General features: G+C 42.2%; 1 protein-coding gene across 1 annotated transcript in view; it reads left to right on the top strand.

Moving 5' to 3' along the window:
* Positions 1–19,049, top strand: part of FBN2 (fibrillin 2) — a 1,183,434-nt gene that overhangs the window by 817,263 nt on the left and 347,122 nt on the right. Inside the window, exons 13-14 of the mRNA XM_086961117.1 lie at positions 2,955–3,080; positions 18,290–18,412. Of these exons, the coding sequence (XP_086817243.1) occupies positions 2,955–3,080; positions 18,290–18,412 (249 nt within the window). The remainder of the gene's footprint in view (positions 1–2,954; positions 3,081–18,289; positions 18,413–19,049) is intronic.

The raw sequence follows: 19,049 nt of genomic DNA, 5'->3' as shown, positions 1-19,049 counted from the left end.
CCGTCTCGCTCTCATCATCCTCCTCTGGAGGCTTCTTTTCTCCTGTAACTTCTATCACTGGGTACAGTTTATCTGCTTCTATTCTCTGCACTCTCCACTTTTTAGCTTCATCATCCCATTTGGCATCCTGCACTGCTCTTACCGATCGTTTCACTCTTTCTGGGCGCCTGTTCAGGCTCTGGTCGTACGCCGCCCTGAACCATGCATTGAGGCCTTCGAACTGGGTTGGCCTGGGTAGAGGTCTCGTTGCGGGCATTACTGCTTTCAGCTGGTTCAATGCTTCTAACCTAAACGTTCCGTATCTCGGGAATGTTAGTTCCTCATTTCCCTCTGTTATCTTACTCCACTCAGAGATCCATAGTATAGTGTGTAACCCAACATTCACAGCCATATAATGAGCTGGTGTACCCTCCGGCGGGGCCTCTTCCCCAGCATACGAGTTCCCTCTGTCTCTCTTAAAGATCGCCCTTAGACATTTAAAACACTTCATTTTTCGAGAATCTACGATTGTCCTTAATTCTCTTCCTTGTTTACTTCCCGATGGTGAACCACCAATCCCTGCGCGGCTGTACACCAACCAGCCTATCCCAGCGCGGCTCGCTCTGACGTCACTCGTCCCTTTTGCAGCAGTTCCCCTCCTTTCTCAGCTCTTCTCCCGGTCTTGCATGCGTCTCATTCATACACCGAAAAATGACTACTTCCGACCAAGCGATCACTTTTCTTGACTGTACGTCCACAGTCTAACTGTAATTGTCACCTCAACTGACGAAGCGTCTTTCACAACCGTTCAGACGATCGCCTTACTGATAGGTTACTTACACACAGTAAACGTCCGTCCAGCGTCCGTTTACTCATACACTCACTCTTACGTTCCCCCTATCACGGTCCTACGGGCGATCAATGGTACCTCATGACCCCCTTCACAATGGTAGACAATTACTCTGGATGTCCGATACACCCGAACCACTTAAGCCCTTCCCCGGACTTAAGATTTTCACCGGTTGCGCGCGCTCACAACCGTCTCTCAATCACACTACAGGCATTCAACTCCGCTTGACATTACAACACAGGTACAACACAAAACACCGCAATCTGGCAACGCATGACCCTTATACTCACTCTCGACCGACTCTGCTGCTTTTTCTCTCTCGCACCGTCAGCACCTTCTTCGGCAGGCAGCTCTTCTTCTGGTCGTCGATGACTAGGGGCCTTGGGGTAATCTTGACCTAACCTAGGTCGCCTTCCTCAAGAAGCCAACCATCTTTCTCTGCTACCAACTGCGGGCGTGAGATTTTGATCGATTATCTGATCACCCTGATCCCTATCTCACTTGAGTCCCTTTTTGGATCGGTTATTGACTGTCATTGAGTAAAAGGCAAACCCACATAGGTTAAATCAACCCCATAGACTGACGCAACTCTAAAGAACCACTTACAACCGAAAAAGGTTAAAGATTTATTATAAAGCCAAAATCAGTTGCAAGTACAAACACCTCAATATAAGGTTCAAAAGGTATACAGGTAATAGAAGGAACATGAACTCTCTAAGAGATCTCAATCGACAAAAGAAAACTACCAAAACCAATTCGAAAATCAATAAGTTGAATATCATGGACACAAGGTGAATCTGAAACTTCATTTACAGAAAGAAAACGAAACAGGTTAAACTGTCCCTACACTATGCTAGATGACATCCCTACTTAACAAACCCTTTACCTAAAAAGGTGTCAGCCGTTGGACTTCCAAAGAATCTCAATCTCTCTTAGTCTCAGATGGAAACCTAAGTTGCGTAGCAGTACCCTTTCTGCCTACCCATCCGCTCTCTAAGGGTCCTCAGGCCATCTGCTCTACCTCCTCCCCGGGGTGCTGTCCCTAATACAAAATCACATTATGGGTGGAACGCCCCTTTGGGACGCCCACCACGTATACTCTTCACGTGGTCTCGCTTCTGGTTTTTTCCATAGTTTCGTTTCTTTGGATCGTCTGTTAAGTTGACCTTGCTTCCCAGGCGCCGTCTCCATCGTGCTGGTACCCCCATGACATTCCGGTCGACTCCTCCGGCCCGAGCATATCTCCTCAAACAGAGCTCTATTCATCAAGCTTTTGATTGGTACCCCCCTCGCACCTGCAAACAGACACTTCGAAACAGGGCCCCAAATTCCAGGCTCCCCTTATCTTACTAGGCCGTAAAACTTCGACCAGCATTGGCAATTTATTTTAACGAGGCTTTTGACTTTTAGCTCACACGTGCAGATCAAAGACAACCCACTATCTCTCCAGGCCCACTAAATTATGTGCAGTAGTCTGCACTCTATGAACTCTTATTTCTTCAGCTTAAAATAATATGCTAACACACCACACTAAAGTTATACAAAAACACTTCTATAAAATATTGCCTTTAACATATATAAGTAAAATCATTGATTATATTGAATCCATGTCGTATTAGATGAAATGGCACACTTCGTTCTCACACAGTGCCATGTGGTCTGCACGTTTCTTCATTTTACATTTTATATCTTTCTTCGTTTAGCAGCTACATACATGGAACCTGATTAACACTTCTAATGTTCCTAAGCATTCTCACACATTTCTACATTAGCCCACACTCTATACGGACTTTTCTAACTCTAATAAAACACTCTAGAGTAAATACAGATACATTTTCTCACTTCTTAAGTTACATTAGCTAACTTTACGCCACAGGCTTGTAAATATGATGAATACATATTTTTCATTCAAATTGCGCTCTCTTAGTTACAAAAAACCTCCATTGTTTCTGTTCAGCCAAAGGAATGATTTGCTATATTTAAATACATAAAGGGATGTACACTTGTATATGTAAAATAAAACAGTAGTGTAGAAGCTTCATAAAAGCTGAATTGTCTGTTCATGTGGGTGTGTTGAACTGTATATGGATTGTCCTTGTAACAAAGTTCCCTGCTTCTCTCTTAGATATTGATGAGTGTATTCAGAATGGAATTCTTTGCAAACATGGCCGCTGTGTGAATACAGAAGGCAGTTTCCAGTGTATCTGTAATGCAGGTTTTGAACTAACAACGGATGGAAAAAATTGCATTGGTAAGAAAAATCTGAAATATTTTATAATATTATTTCGAAGGAGATATAAGTGAGATTTAGATAATCAAAAATAAAATAATATGTTAATGTGAAGTAAGGTAAAGAAAAAAGAGACCATTGCATAAAAAATGTACATGCCAATCGTTACATTTTCATAAATGAATATTTTGTTTCAGGATGACAGATAATGGATGCAGTTATTGTTTGTTCTAATTAATAGTAATAACATCAAAGGTCGTAATATGTCAAAAAGTGCTGTTTTTACACGCAATTGCAACTAAAATATATTTCGTATGTTTTCTTTATAACAGCCAGCATAGGAAATGAAAGGTAAAGTATATATGTTTTCCATTCCATGTTAATAGTTTCAATAAGTTCTTCCTTCTTGAGCTTTCCTCAGACGGAATCAGACCTGAGTGCATCCGAAACCGGTACCGAAGTTATAAAATGACTTCCACTGAGCGCAGAGCCACTACATTTTCACATTGATAAAATAACTAAAGCAGTTTTTTTTCTGAATTGTGTTCAAACTTATTTACCTCTGCTGTCATGTTGTACAACCGTCAGTCACGCAAGAGAGCAGAAATATTTACAAAGATATGGAGCATTTCTGAACTCTCCTTGCCCTGACGCACTGTGCTCTGCATAGTGCCAATGCTGGCACCTGTTGTGCCTGAGCTGGCAGGATTGTTTTTGTGCAGGAAGGAACAGCTTCCTGCACAAAAATAATCCTTAGAAGCATTTTCCTCTTTCTATGTGTGCTGCAGCACCCATGGAAAGAGAAAATAACGAGGAGCAATAAAGATCTTTCTCCTCGTTATCCCTCATAGAGGAAAGCATACCATGTTGATACTTTTACAGGTTCACTAGCTTTAGTAAGTCTGGGAATGTGCCAAAACCCACAGGTGGATGCACAGGAACGCCATGCTCCACCTATGGAATGCATCCCAATGTGAAATGTAATGTAACGCGGCGCAAGCTGCTGCGTTGCATTATATTTCTATACAAAGCAACACAAGGCAGTATAAATCGCCCCTTGCTTGGCTTTGTAAGTTTGACTGAAGCCTTTGCATTGTTCTTGCATCACCTTGTGCGACAGAAAGACAATGCAATTCCTTCATATATCTGGTCTTACATGTTTTTCTGTTTTGGTTTTCTGCACATTCAGGGCTGTTTATTGGCACCCATCCCCCACATTAATATATAATTGCATGCAGAAGATATTATGGCAAATGGCCAGCAAGTCCTCCGCTATGGTGGTGGAGCGCCCACAGCAGCTGCAAAACTTGAAAAATAAAACGATAATAAAGCAGGTTTATTGTCATTTTATTTTTCTCTAAAGTAAAAAAATATTTTCCCTTTAGGTAATTGTTATAGCGCCAAGATCAGACATATTCCAACTAGTCACTCATCGCAAACTATCACATACCACCCGTTACTTGTTGTGAAACACTTACAAGGAAGAATAACACATAGGTTATATCAAAACAGACTGTTTATTACAAAGTTAAAAAAACACATTCCTCTGGATGTACAATATATATAAAAAATATTTTTTACGTTTTTTAAGAAACATAAGCTACAATCATACAAATTCATACAATTTCATAGGAGAAAGAATGAAACAATTAACTTTGTCTTATTGATGTTAATTTAGATTCACTTGGCACAACACGGGGTTGAGTTTCCTTTCCCTATAGCCCCACCACTGTTGACCACTCCAAATTTAACATACACAAAAGCGTTGACGCGTTTCGGTGGTATTAAATTGTTCTAACCACCTTCTTCATGACATTTAATATATGCTTCTCCTTTTAATTGGTGTCACCTAATGCATAAATAAGACAAAACATTTTTTTTCTCTCAAATATCGTCTCCCTAAAATACATAAGCATATTGACAATCCCTCCATGAGTCAATGCGGTGAAACTTTTCTGAAGCCATTAGTGATTCAAAAAAATCTTATGTTCGCGATTCGGCCCACATCATCTCTATGGTCGAGGGTTTGTCATTCAACTCTAGAAATCAGATTCTAATAACCCTCGACATAGAGGCGTTGTATACGAACATACCACAAGACAATACCATTCAGGTTGTGAGTGAAATCTTAGACACTGCGGATTTGAGAGGGTCAAGTAAAGCCTTTATAGTACAATGCATTAAACTTGTACTCAAAAACCGTATGTTTCTGTTTGAAGACGAGCTGTTTCTTCAGTGTAAGGGCACGAGCATGGGAGCAACCTGTGTCCCCAGCTTGGCATGTTTATACGTAGCCAGGTTTGAGGACGTGCATGTTTTCAGTGAGGCGGCGTCCTTCTTTGAGAATATAAAGATGTGGCGTCGCTTCATTGATGACATTTTCTTCATCTGGGAGGGAGATGTTGAAACTTTGGAAGAATTTCTCTAATGGTTAAGCCTTGGGGACACCAACCTTAGATTTACAGCCGCTTATGACAACAATACGGTGCACTTTTTAGATATCACTATCAAAAATATGGAGGGAATATTGGAAGTGGAACTGTATTTTTTTACTTTATAGCAACTGGGTGCTCCATTCCCTTTTGGTTCAAATAGAGCCCCTCTCCCTGGTTTGGGATTTTATTTTTCTCTCCCGCGAGTCTTGGGGGAGGGGGCATCAGGGTGGGTAGGTGCGGGGCAGTCACAGAGGGAGAGTGGTGGGCACTGTGATCAGTGTGACAGTTGCCGGCCGTCTTGGGCTGGCCAAAGCGTCATGTGCACTGAAGCTCTCTCAAACCACAGCTGCATTACTGGGTTGGAGACAACAGTCACAGGCTCCCAGTCTCCCTGGGAGCACAAATCAAGGGTGCTCAGGCTAATCCTGATGCTACTCTCATGAATGAGGGCAACTGCAGGAGATTCTGGGAGAAGGAGAAGATGTGGCTGTGCTGCAAGACGGGAAGGTAAGTTATTTGTATTTTGTTGTAGTCTATAGTCATTAGTCTCCCACTTCTTTCCCTCCCCTGTACTCCCGCCACTCAGCTTGGACACCAGCCGCTACTGCATGCTTGATTCACGGTTATGTCACAAAGTGTGTGTTGCGCTGTGTAGGAGACTGTGCGAGACTATTGAGGCCTTTTATGGAGCCGAGGCCAGTAGAAGTAGTATGATTACTCGTCTCGTCTGCGTTCATCAGGACAACTCCAGGCTGCGCTGAGCACCTCCCTCTCTTACACTTGTGAAGGACTCAAGACACATGTACCAAGACCTTCACAGCCCAACTCTCACTGGGACCGATTCACAGAACTAACTTAAGACAAAATCCTAAACTTACTACCATATTGGTATTCACAGAAGGCACTTACTCATTTTGGTATTCACAGAAGGCACTTACTCATTTCGGTATTCACAGACGTTAGGACTCCTAACTTTAGGACTCCTAAATGACTTCTGTGAATACCGAAAGTCTTCAAATTAGGATTTTTCTCAGTTTAGGAGTAGTAAAGTCAACTTTACTACTCCTAAACTGAGAAAAATCCTAATTGTAAGACTTTCGGTATTCACAAAAGGCATTTAGGAGTCTTAAAGTTAGGAGTTCTAACTTTACTACTACTAAACTGAGAAAAGTCCCAATTTTAAGACTTTTGGTTTTCAGAGAAGGCATTTAGGAGTCCTAAAGTTAGGCGTCCTAACTTCTGTGAATACCGAAACGAGTAAGTGCCTTCTGTGAACACCAAAATGAGTAAGTGCCGTCTGTGAATACCAAAATGGTAGTAAGTTTAGGATTTTGTCTTAAGTTAGTTCTGTGAATCAGGCCCACTGGGTATTCCTTCTGTCTAACGTCCTGATGCTGGTAAAATAGTTCCGCAGGATAAAGCGTCTGCTCCAGAGATTTGTCTAACATTCAGCAGTTCTCAGGCTTTTTCGCGTAAGGGTCGATCAAATGTTCGCCCTTGCAAGTTGTTTCAAATTATTGCCGTTTAATTGGATAACAATAACGCCTGTTACCTATAGTGGCTCACAACACACACAACAATAGTAAGCACTACACAAGCACTGTGTTATTATACCGAGGGCCAAAAATGCGGCTGTGTTTGCTTTGGAGTGTTGTAACTGAGATATTTTTCATCAACAAAAACAGATTGAAGGGGATTACACTTTCTCATCCATTGAAAATTTGTGTGAGTCTAGGAGAATCAATCTGCTTGAAAGTGTAAATACAGTATTTGTGCCTGTGTAATGCAAAGGAGAGGTGTGTAACAAAAGCAGCTGCACACCGACTACTGCTTTGTGCCACTATGTGTCTAATCAACTACCCCCCATGCTCGAGATTGCCTGGTTTCCCTAATCCAGGTCAGAATAAAGTTCATACTAAACTCTTCTGTGCAAATCCCTTGTGCTCCAGATGCTTCAGCAACAATAAACACATCTCTATGAAGCTTACTTCTGCACCCTGGAGCCTAGGAAGGGAAGTGCAGGCAGGTCAGCAGGCTGAGCAGGGTGAGAGTGCGAGCGGGGAGGTGTGAAGGGCTCAAGGAGGTGAGACACAAACCTCTCTGAAGATATCCAGAAGTAGTTGGGCCGTGAGTGGGAGGCTTGGTAGGGTCGCAGGGGACCAGTTAAAAAAATTCCTATAAAGGAGGTGGAGAAGGGCGTTTTGCGAGCCCCATATATCCAGACTATATAGATATGAGGCATGTGTGAACTTTCGTTGGCTTTTAAGCTCTGACAGGTTGTCTACCAAGTAATGTGCTTATACTGAAGCCAAATCTTTTGGACAATATCTAAAAAAGTATATTTGTAACATTTCCACTCTCTATGATTGGGAGGTTAGGTTACTGTAGACGAAAGGAAATTATACAGAATTTGGGGAGAGGTGTGTTGCAGCGGCCAGAATGGCTGACTCCAGAGTGTGGTGCTCACAGTTCGATCACCAGCGGCAGCTCAGCTCAGCATCATGTGACTCTGGGCAATAGCTCACTTCATCTTCCAGACGGACCCCAGTCCCTGCAGACCCAAAGGGGTGATTAGTTTGAGCTTTACAAATACCGGATTATGATTATTATTATTAGATCTTCTGAAAAAAAGATGACATTTTCCTTCCAAAGGATGATGCTTTAGGTCATTTCGGTCCAGGAATATAGGACTTAAAGGGGCTCTCAATAGTTTGTGGTACTGTTAGGTCCCAAATTGGAAGAGGTGCACGTGGGCAGTTTCAAAAGCAAATAGAGCCTAATTGGAGTCTCGGAGACCGCCCCTATGGTTACATATGTCCACCCCGAAACAGAGAGAAACGTCATTATTGTGTGTTATTAAAATCTACATATGCAATGATAGCTGTCTATCTTGTGGCATACTCCCCACTCTCACCTATTTGTTGCCTCTATCCCCTTACTTAGACACTTTGTGCGCTGTATCCTTTTATGTCTTAGCTTCACTCTGTCAACTTATTTGACTTCTGACTAACTTTCTACTGTTAACCTTCAAGTGCCTTTTTGCAGTTTTCTTTTAATCTTGCCCCTTGTTCCCCTCACTCAGTCATCTTGAGCCCTGTTTTGCTCTCTTATGTCTGGGCACCCACACCCATCACTAGCATTTCTCTTGCATCTCGTGCTACATTTATGCTTTGATCTGTCTTCTGTCTCACTCCCCTCACGTATCCAGACTGTAACTAGTGCTGATGCTCATCTTTCATAAGCCCACCTCTCAGACTAAGCTTCTTGTGGGTGTTTCTCCTTTCTCATCCTTATTGTGCCTGAGCCCCTATTCATACCTGATGTGCTGTTTTCTTTCCTTGCTTATTCATGTTGTGCTTTACTCCCCTCACTTCCCTCACACTGCTGTTTGTACCCCACTCACACTTCCTATCATCTTGTGCTTTCTTCTGTCTTTAATCACATTTTTGTTGTTTACTTTATTTAAGGCAAAAAGCAATAAACCGGTTGCAAACATTGCTGTACAATCCAGTCCTTCAAAATACTTCCCTCTATTACTCTATGTTATGGTTCCTAAGACATGATTGTTCTCCATACAGTCTGTCTGTTCAGCATGTATGCTCACTGTATCACCTCAACAACTAAACATAGAATGCACACAACACTATACAATTCTGTGATCGAAGTTGTCTTGATTTCCTCTTTAGTTAAACATGCACCTTATGCCTCACTTTCCTTAATAATCCAACATGTGCTAATTTCCCCGTTCTCATCAATCTTGTCTATACCGCCTTCTTTACCACACCGTGTGCCGTAACCCATTCCACATGGTAACTTAGGCTCCTTTGTCACCTGTTTTGCAGTTTAACCTACTTTCACTGTCTTCTGTCCCTTGTCCCACTGCCAAATTCGTATTGTGTCTCAGTCCCCTCTCTCATCCACTGTGTAACTTGGTTCCCTCCCACTTATTTTACATCTGACTCTATTTTCTCATCTATCTTTGGCCTCATTCCTCTAGATCATTGTTCTTACTCCTTCTTCTTATCCAACTTGGCTCTTGTTACCCTCTCTCTTCCATCCCCGCCCTTACTACCCTCTCTCATCCCATATTTGGTCTATTAATTACTCTCTCTCTTTCAATCTGTGTTTCATTCCATCTCTGGCCCACCGTATACATTTTATCTCCCTAATCACTGCTGTGTACGATTATTTACTTTTTAATCTATCTTGTTCCTAGCGCCTCTCTCTCATCCCCCTTTTTCCTAGCTACCCTCCCTCGTCAGTCATATGCCCCTGCAAGTCTCTCACCCAGTCTGTGTTCCTATCTCCTCATTCTTCTTTAAGCCTCATTCTCCACTCATACAATTGAACACCTCCACCCTCTCCCATTAAGCTTGTGCTTTACTCCCCTCTCTCATTCTGAAATATGTCTAGCTTCTCACTTTCGTCCCACCTCAATCACTATCTCCCCTGGTTTGAGGTTACCTCTATCAGTCATTATTTTTTAACCACATTTTATCATGCGGCTTGTGCCTCACTCCCTCCTCTCATTTGAAATGTGCTCCTGTCCCTGCTCTATCCTGTCCTGCTTCGGTCCCCGCTCTCACCTTTCTTGGGACTAAACCCTTTTTCTGATCTGTCTTCTCCTCCATGTCCTAGCTCAGATGATATGAGTCTTAGCTTGTCTCAGTTGTCTTCAGCCCTGTCCAATCCTATCAACCATAAGGCGCCTCCTGGCACTCCCTTATTTAATGCGTGCCTGTCTCTCCTCATGACCACACTTGATTCCACATCCACACTCCCTTTAGTCCTCCATTGTATGCCCTGCATGCTTCTCTCTTTGTCTTAGACCTTGCGCCATCCCCCTTTCCTTTTTTTGCCTTGACCTCCTGGCGCCATATCTCCATAGTGGTGTGCAGGATAGGAGGACCCAGACTCTCCCTCCAATAAAGAGATGTGGGGTATGTTCATAAGGGATGTTATACAATGAAACGTTAGTCACTTGATGTAAGGCATTCCTTACTTTGTGTTTAGATTATCCTCGTCCACCATCAAGCCTTTTGCCTTACAGTACCGGTCACCCAGTCCAGTCTTTTAAATATAATATCACTGCTGTGTGCAGCTGAGTATTGCCTTCCACCCTGTTGTAATGTTCACTGTTGGGTTAGGCAAACCTACCAGTGAAAGCGACCAATGGATTTAATGATCTCCTGGAACTCTTCAAAAAGTATTTTTGTATTCCTTTTAACTGGTTTGACATTCTGAAATCAAAGGGTTGTAAATTCTGCTTTCAGAGAGTGATACTCTAATGAACCCTTAGATCGCCTAATAAGGAAACGGAAAAGTAAACAAGCCTGGCGTTATTTCTGAGGGATAACTACAGAGCAAACTGGGAGGCTATGACAATCGGCCATCATGTATTAGACCCGACAACGTTACTTAGATCCATCTACAGGATGTTCAGTGCAACCTCTTTGAGAAAGGAAGTTCACCCTATTGGTGCTTTTAGACCTGCCCTACCAGGAGGCCATGACATCCTAGAACACAACAATCCTCAGTGTGGGATAACAAATTAGTGGAAATGTAAAAGATGGCTGAGGACTGACTTACATGCCTCTTACGAATCTCATCTGATCCATCTCCAACTTCTGGTACAAACTAGTAAGAGAACACCACCAACAAAGCAGGAAAAATGAGAGAATGTCCAAGACACACAGTTCTCAAAATTGTAGCCACATGAAAAGCAGGTCAGGGTTTACAGCAAGGGGGGCGTATAGACACACAACAGCGGCAGAAACATACCAGCCTCCTGTGGCACCCTGCCCAGCATTAACACAATTTAAAACAGACTCTCTTGATGTAATTTAGCTCAATGGGCTTTGTGATCACAATCAAAGTAGTGAAGTTTATACACTGACTTAAGGGTATTGTGAGCCTATGACTGTATGTAATGGTGTTCTTTTCAGTGTGATTTGGTATGTTGTTCATTCAGGACCATCAGTGTAGAAAGCCTGAACTTAAAGTGTGGACGAGAATATGTTTGACATGAGATTCTTTTTGAGAAGTTTTTGGAATGCCTGGTACTGTTTGTGGTGGTGGATACTAACGCTGCATGGATGACACTAGTAATACGCTTAAATGAATGGAGAAGCCGAGGGGGAATAACAATAGACAATCTGTTAAAAGTAGGCATTCATTTATAGTCAACATGAGATCAGCATTTCCAATAACTTGATAACCTGAGATGAGGACTCTCATTATATTGCACCGCCATCAGACGTACCATCCACCAACACTACCCTTTTTGAAGGAAAATGCAGTACATTGCGGCTTCAATTGCTAATTTATTGTAAAATTCCAACACCCTGCTTCCACTAATGTCTTAATTATGAGTATGTCAGATTTTTCCAACACTCAGTTTATCTTTTTCACTTGATAAATATCAGCAGGTCCGGCAGCACTTGTTTAGTCAGCACCAAAATCTGAATATTATGCCCCAATTTTTAGGACAACACTCATTATTGCCATTATTGATCACACCCGATAAATAATGAACCCGCAAGGGATCGTTATTTACTGGATGCGATAAATGGCAATGCATATATGAACAGCTCATAAATGTGTAATAAGAAGCTTTAACCTGAAGCTATTTTTCATTTCATTTAAAAATCTTTCTTTCGGCCGGCTGGCCATAAAAGACACACATGTATACATACATGAAACAGGAAATCATAACAAAATACATACATCAATTCATTTAAAACAATTTTTAAAAGCAGGGACAAAATTGATTTTCAACAGTATTATTAGAGCATAATTCATTTAGCAGCGGAGGTAAGTTTTTAAAGTAGCACTACTCAAAGCATTTGACCCGATTTCTTCCGAACAATATATACTGAGTGAAGAAACCTACTGACACTAAATACAATAAACTGGGCAGTATTAGTTTTTAAGATCCTATATGCAATGAGGCAAGATCTAGTTCCTAGAAGTACACACATAGGTTTTAGCCATCTTTTACGAGCTTTTGAATACGCATTACATATGAACAACATATGGACATCGTTCTCTATACATGAAACTGAGCACAAAGGGCATATCTCACTTTTGTTATTTGAAAATTCCAGTTTTTTCTTTGACCACCGTTCTAAATTAGAGTTCAGCATAAGATTCCCATACCTGAATTTCAGGTAGAGAGTCTTAGCAACAGGGGGCTCTATTTCGTCCAGACAGGATTCAAAACAGGTTTCATCTTTAAAGGATAAGAAATCTTGGGTTAGGGTCCCATTTCTACTTCCAGATACAACCCTGTTATCCATATAAGACCAGAAGGCTCTCTTTACAATGGCTTTAGCAGAAGGTGGTAAATTGTCTGGGTTTTCCCACAACGAATACAGGCCCAGTATTGAGAGCCATTTTTGGATATGCCTAAACCATAAGATGGAGTTAAAAGAATCAAGATTCAATATCTCACTGAGGCTGTTCCTGTAATCTAATAATTCTGGGGTGGACCAAATCCTAATCCAGAACATTAACGGTCTTATAATAGTTAAATGATCAGTACGTTTGAAATTCAGATCAAGTTGGAGAGGAATTAGTGGTGTGCTAGTGGGAACCCTTACAATTGTTCTCATGAATTTGTTATCCATTCCTTGAAAGCTCTCCCTGGCCCATGGTCCCCAAATCTCAGCCCCGTATAGGGCGGCAGATTGGATTTTACATTTAAAGAGTTCAAGTACAGGTGTTACACTCTTGCTTGTACTAGCATTCAACTTATTAATTATTGGTTTAACATTTTGAGCATATGACACCTTACTTTTCTCGATTTGGGCCTTCCATGATAGCTTTGTATCGAGTACCACCCCCAGATAAGAAAAATTATCGACAGTACCTAAAATTTGGCCATTCATAGTCAAATTGCCTCTGTCCGGTCTGCTAGGATTCAGTGCCATACATTTTGTTTTGTCAACATTTATTTCTAAACCTTTGATCACACAATAGCTACTAAAGGAGTTTAAGAGCGCCTGGAGGCCTTTCTTAGTTTGGGATATTAAGATGGTATCATCCGCAAAGAGCAGCGCAGGCACTCTCTCTCCGTTGAGCTGTGGTGAATCATTGTTGCAAGCGTTCAGGTGATCAGGAACATCATTGACAAATATAGAAAATAAGGTGGGGGCCAAAACGCATCCTTGCCGGACGCCGCGTTCAATTGGAATATCGCGAGTCAATTCACCATTTGGACCCCATCTAATGTTGGCATGATTTCTAGCGTGCAACTCAATTATTTGTATCAGAAGACTCCCTGGCAGGCCGGCTTTCTTTAAGGAACTCCAGAGCAGGTTACGTGGAACAAGGTCAAAAGCCGCTCTCAAATCTACAAACGCTACATACAAATGACCTTTCCTAATATATACATACTTCCAATATATGCAGCAAAATCTGAAGACCTGATCAAGGGTGCTAATCTTAGACCTAAAGCCTGCCTGAAATTTGGAGATAATTGCTGACTCCTCCAGCCAATCATTTATCCGGTATAACAGATGCTTGGCATAGAGTTTTTGGAGGATGTCCATTAGACTAATAGGTCTGTAATTTGAAGGAGCAGATCTATTCCCCTTTTTAAAGATTAGGACAACTTCTGCTGCACGCCAACTATCGGGGAATCTACAGTTTTTGGACAGGGCATTAAACAAACGATTTATGTAAGGGGCCCAAACTTCGATTTCGTGCTTGTAGAGGTCACGCGGTATTTTGTCAGGGCCGGGAGCTTTACTATTTATTAGTTCATTAATTGCCCTTTTAGTTTCATCCAGGGTGAAATCTAAACACTCAGGGGGTGGAAGTAACAATGGAATCTCTTCAACACCACTATCATATTGTTTGTACAGGGAAGTAAAGTGTGTCACCCATGTCAATTCATCTATGAACATGTCCTTCACAACTCTGCCTGCATGCCCCCCATTTGCGACTAACCTCCAAAAGCCAACATTATCATTTAGTTTTGCCGCAGTCAACATGTCAGCCCAGATCGACTCTTCCCATGATTTTTGAGAAGCTTTTTGAACAAACTTATACTCTTCCCTTGCAAGTCTTATATCTTCTTTAGGGCTGTTTTTGATAGCATATAGGAGTTTCTTCTTAGCCATTCTACATGAGTGATCATACCAAAGTTTCCCGTGATATCCCACTCGTACATTTTGTTGTTTTTTCCTTGGCAGTTTGGACATGTAGTTTCGTAATTCATTAAAAAAGGTCTTGTGTAGTTCGACAAAGTGATCATAGTTCTCGGATAAGAAGGGTTGTCCAACTATAGGCGCAAAGGTCGTATCAAAGAGCGAGTAGACTGATGCCAGAGTCTTTCCTTCGGTTAAAAGATGTGGCCATTTTAAAGCGCGTCTATTATTATTAATGTGCACATGTTCACACAATTCACCAGTTGCAGTCTCACTCGATATAGGAGCAGGGATGTCACTGAGCATGTATGCATCAATGTGAAGTTCCAGGGGATAGTGATCACTTTCCTCCCTGAGTACCACTTTAAAATCAATCATAAAGTGCCAAATGCTTAGTGAAACAAGAATAAAGTCTAGCCTACTTTTTGATTTCACATATGTTGGCTGTTTAGTTAAGTCCGATGGAAGACGGCCATTACATGCTCTGAGACCGTGGTCAACTGTTAGCCTCAGTAGTTGGACCGCCAAGGTGGTGCATTGAACGTGATTTGAGGTTTCAAGCTGGGGAATATTATAAGCTTGATCTTCGTCCTGAAAAGACATCGGTAATCCCAAGCATCGGTTCAAAGTCACAATTCAAATCACCTCCCAGGATTACAGGGACGTCGCCGACCACCCTTTTCAGGAAGGAGTCCAGGATTTCCAAGGTGGGAGAAACCCTGGAACGGCCTATGGGTCTGTTATAGACATTAACAATATAATAATCACACCCCTTTGCAGTGATAATTTTTAAGGCCAGGATGTCAGGGCTTCCTGTGTCTATGGGTTCAACCCTTAATGCTAAAGTAATTTTGAGCCATATTATTAATCCCCCGGACGGCCTTCCCCTTTCAGACTGGGCAGCCTCATTACCAAAAGTTTTAAATCCCATCCTGTGCGGAATGTCAATGGCCCATGTTTCTTGCAGTAAACAAACATCACTGGAGTCGACATAATCTGCCCATTCGGGGTCTTTCAGATTTTTACTCCAGCAATGTTCCATGACAGGAAAAGCAGCTTTGGTGTTCAGCCGCTATCAAAAAGATCGCAATCAACGATGGGCAACCTAGGTTCCAGCAGGGGAGCTACACTTTCTAACTGAGAATCAACTATTTGATTCCCTACATTGGTAACCAAAACCCCTGGTGCAGTACTAGTTTTTCCACCAAAGCAACCCTCATGCATATTATGGTGTGCTTGATTCACTACTGGACGGATTTTCCTATTCTGATTACTTTTTCCTAGACTAGAGCAAATGCGCCTAACACCCAATGTGCAATAGGTGTCGTATAGCTTTGAGATACAGTTTGGCATAATCTCAAGTCAGTCAACTGCATCTAGGCAGCTGAACCTGTTAAAAGTGGGGATTCCAGTCCACATATTTCGGTCGGTCTGTCTTGCCAGATTTGGCGCATGGCCATGGTATTGGGTAAAGGTATTCCAACTAGTCCCATAATTTCGGGGCCTCGGAGGGGGATAAAAAAAGGATAAGGGTCTAGCCACGATGGATGATGTATCTCCATACGATTTCCATGCACAAATCTGGTCAGCACTGTGGGGTTCTTCGAATGAAACAACTATACAGTCGCCCGAAATCGACTTTATAGTTGGACCAACCCACGGTACCCTACGGACCATAAGAATTTTACTTTTCATTTGATTTGGGATTGGTTTGTTAGAATTTAACCAATAAATCACCTTGTTTTTTAGGGATGAGAAGTTCTCTTCATATTGATTATCTAATTCGGGTACCCCAGTAAGGACAATAACAAAGGGACTGGCTTCAGGGGGCAAATCAATATATCCTCCCTTAAAGTTGTTGTGAACATGAGAGTTATGAGAGTTTGTTCTATTGGCAAAGGATCTATCAGTGTTAGGGCCCTGAGTAGCGTGATTATTAGGGGGTATAGTAGTTGATGAATGCTTCTGTGAGACGGGAGTCTTGGGCACAGAAGAATGGGTACCAGCAACATTTGCTAAAAGGGATTTTTTACCTTGTGCAGGACCATTCGGCAAAGATTTATTAGTTGTATTATCCGATGACACATTTGGGGGTATGATAGTAGATTTTATTTGGGTATTTACTGTCAGCTTTATAATTGTGTTTTTTGCTACTCCCTCTTTTTGGTGCTGTGCACTAGATGGATTTGTGTTTGAAGAAGTCGGAGGGGCCATAATCGGAGTATGTGTGGAAATATTATTCCCATTGAGGCTTAGACTTGCTAGTGTTATAACCCTTTTTTCCACCTCTAGTAATTGATTTTCAATGCCTGTTAGTCTGACTTCTAATGGCCTGAGAAGTGTTTTTAACGTTTCCCATACCATTTTTAGAAACTCTTCCCTATCCCCTTGTAAGGCATCCATAGATGTAGAAGTTTTCTCACCCATCTCTACAGAATTATCTGCCGTTAAGTCCAGATTGGGTAACTCAGTATTGGCATTACTGCTTTGTACATTAGGGGTCGTGTGACCAGACACATTAGTAACAGTGACAATAGATTGTTGAGGGACCCCCCTTGTGATGCATTGGCTAGAAGCTACCTTAGCCTTCTTCCTGGCGTACACAGATAGATTTTTACGTTTACGCTTTTGTTTGGGTGTTATCTTAGCAGCTCCCTGAGTATTATTCGAAGCTGCATCTCCTGGCACCTTTTCACCCTCAATAATCTCAATCAGTGGATCAGAAAATGGAATATTTACAGATACAACACTGACTAGTGACCCTGGGCAGGCTAGGTCATAATTAACAGGGGAAGCTAAGTTCTCAGGAATGGAATGCACTTCGGCCAGGGTGATAATTGGTGCAGGGCCAGAGGTGCGCTCAGGAGTTTTCGAGATTGCAATACTACCTAATGAAGATTTTTTTCTTAGTGCTAGTTCAGTCGATAGCCTTCTTGCAGACTCTAACTCCAGGGAGACTCTATGCTGGAGTTTAGTAATCTCGTTGTCAATGGATAGGCTAGTCCTTGTGATGAAGTTGTCAAGGGTCCCTGTGGGCTTTTTCCCATTTTTAGAGGACTTGCTTCGTGTTTCCCGAACAGACATGATTTTAAATGGTGGGTGGCGAATTAACCATGCGCTAGTATGTTATGATGACGTGGCAGATACAGCCAAGGGGGATGGCCCGGTCCGGTCTTACTCGGTCTGGAACTGCCTGAAACGGCCCTGTCTTTGCCCAGTCTTAGCCCGGGCTGCGTCCCGCGCTGCGGGAGTTGGAGGTTATGATATAGAGGGCGTGATGGGCAGGGGGCGGGCCAGCAGGGAGAGCGGACCGGAAGCTGGTCGTCGGTCTTGCAGGGACTTCTGGGTAATGAAGTTCCCGCACGCTCGCATCCCCGCCGAAGCCTCACGCCCAGCGCTGCCTTACCGCCTTTGTCGGTACTCCTCCGGTGACAGAGCCTCGTGACCAGCTATGCGACGCGGCACCTGCGGAGCGGGTGCGGCGAGGAGTTGATAGGCTTGCTGAGTGAAAGTGCTGCTGTGCCTCTGCGCGTCAATGGACCTCCGTTTTGCTCACAGTAAGCTATTTTTGTGCGGTGTCTGAAACTGTTAAAGAATATCAACCCGTAATAATGAACTGTGACATATACTCTTGTTTCTCCAGATCATGATGAATGTGCTACTACCAACATGTGCCTCAATGGAATGTGCATAAATGAAGATGGCAGCTTCAAGTGCATCTGCAAACCAGGGTTTTTACTTGCATCAAATGGACGTTACTGTACTGGTATGTACTATTTTCTGTGTATTACTGTCCCTACTAAGAAGGATGCCTGCAAAATGTAGATGAAAGGGGCAGAATATTGATGGCCCATCGAAGAAACAGTGGTGTATCTGTACGCTCAAATATTCAAATATTTATGGACGTTTGAAAGCCAAATGTGTACATTTTAGAAATGGACTGGTGTATGACTGCAAAACAAATAGTATACAAGTGTATTGGCTGCCCAAAGACAGAAAGATAGATAGATAGATAGATAGATAGATAGATAGATAGATAGATAGATAGATAGATAGATAGATAGATAGATAGATAGATAGATAGACAAATAGAACTTTAGTGTACGATTATAGAAAATTACATAATAATGGGATTATTAATAGGGAGATAATACAAAGTTAAATAAAGAATTAAAAAGATCAGAGCTGTTATAAAGAACATAAAAACGTGGCGAATTAAAATTGACATTCTAAAAAGCTACTGAAAAATGCAAAACACATTCCACCGCATGCTAAGAGGCTCCCCTTCATCCTGCTTCAGCAGCTTATTCTCAGTTCACATTAGGGTGGGAATAGATGAGACGCTTTCCTAAACCTGGAGAGTAAGTCCTGGTATTATAGGATAGGATAAAACTTGTAGAGTG

The sequence above is a fragment of the Lissotriton vulgaris genome, chromosome 3_1, assembly GCF_964263255.1.
Source record: "Lissotriton vulgaris chromosome 3_1, aLisVul1.2, whole genome shotgun sequence".
Taxonomy (NCBI): domain Eukaryota; kingdom Metazoa; phylum Chordata; class Amphibia; order Caudata; family Salamandridae; genus Lissotriton; species Lissotriton vulgaris.
The sequence above is the reverse complement of the archived record's forward strand: the minus strand, read 5'-3'. Positions and strand labels throughout refer to the sequence as shown.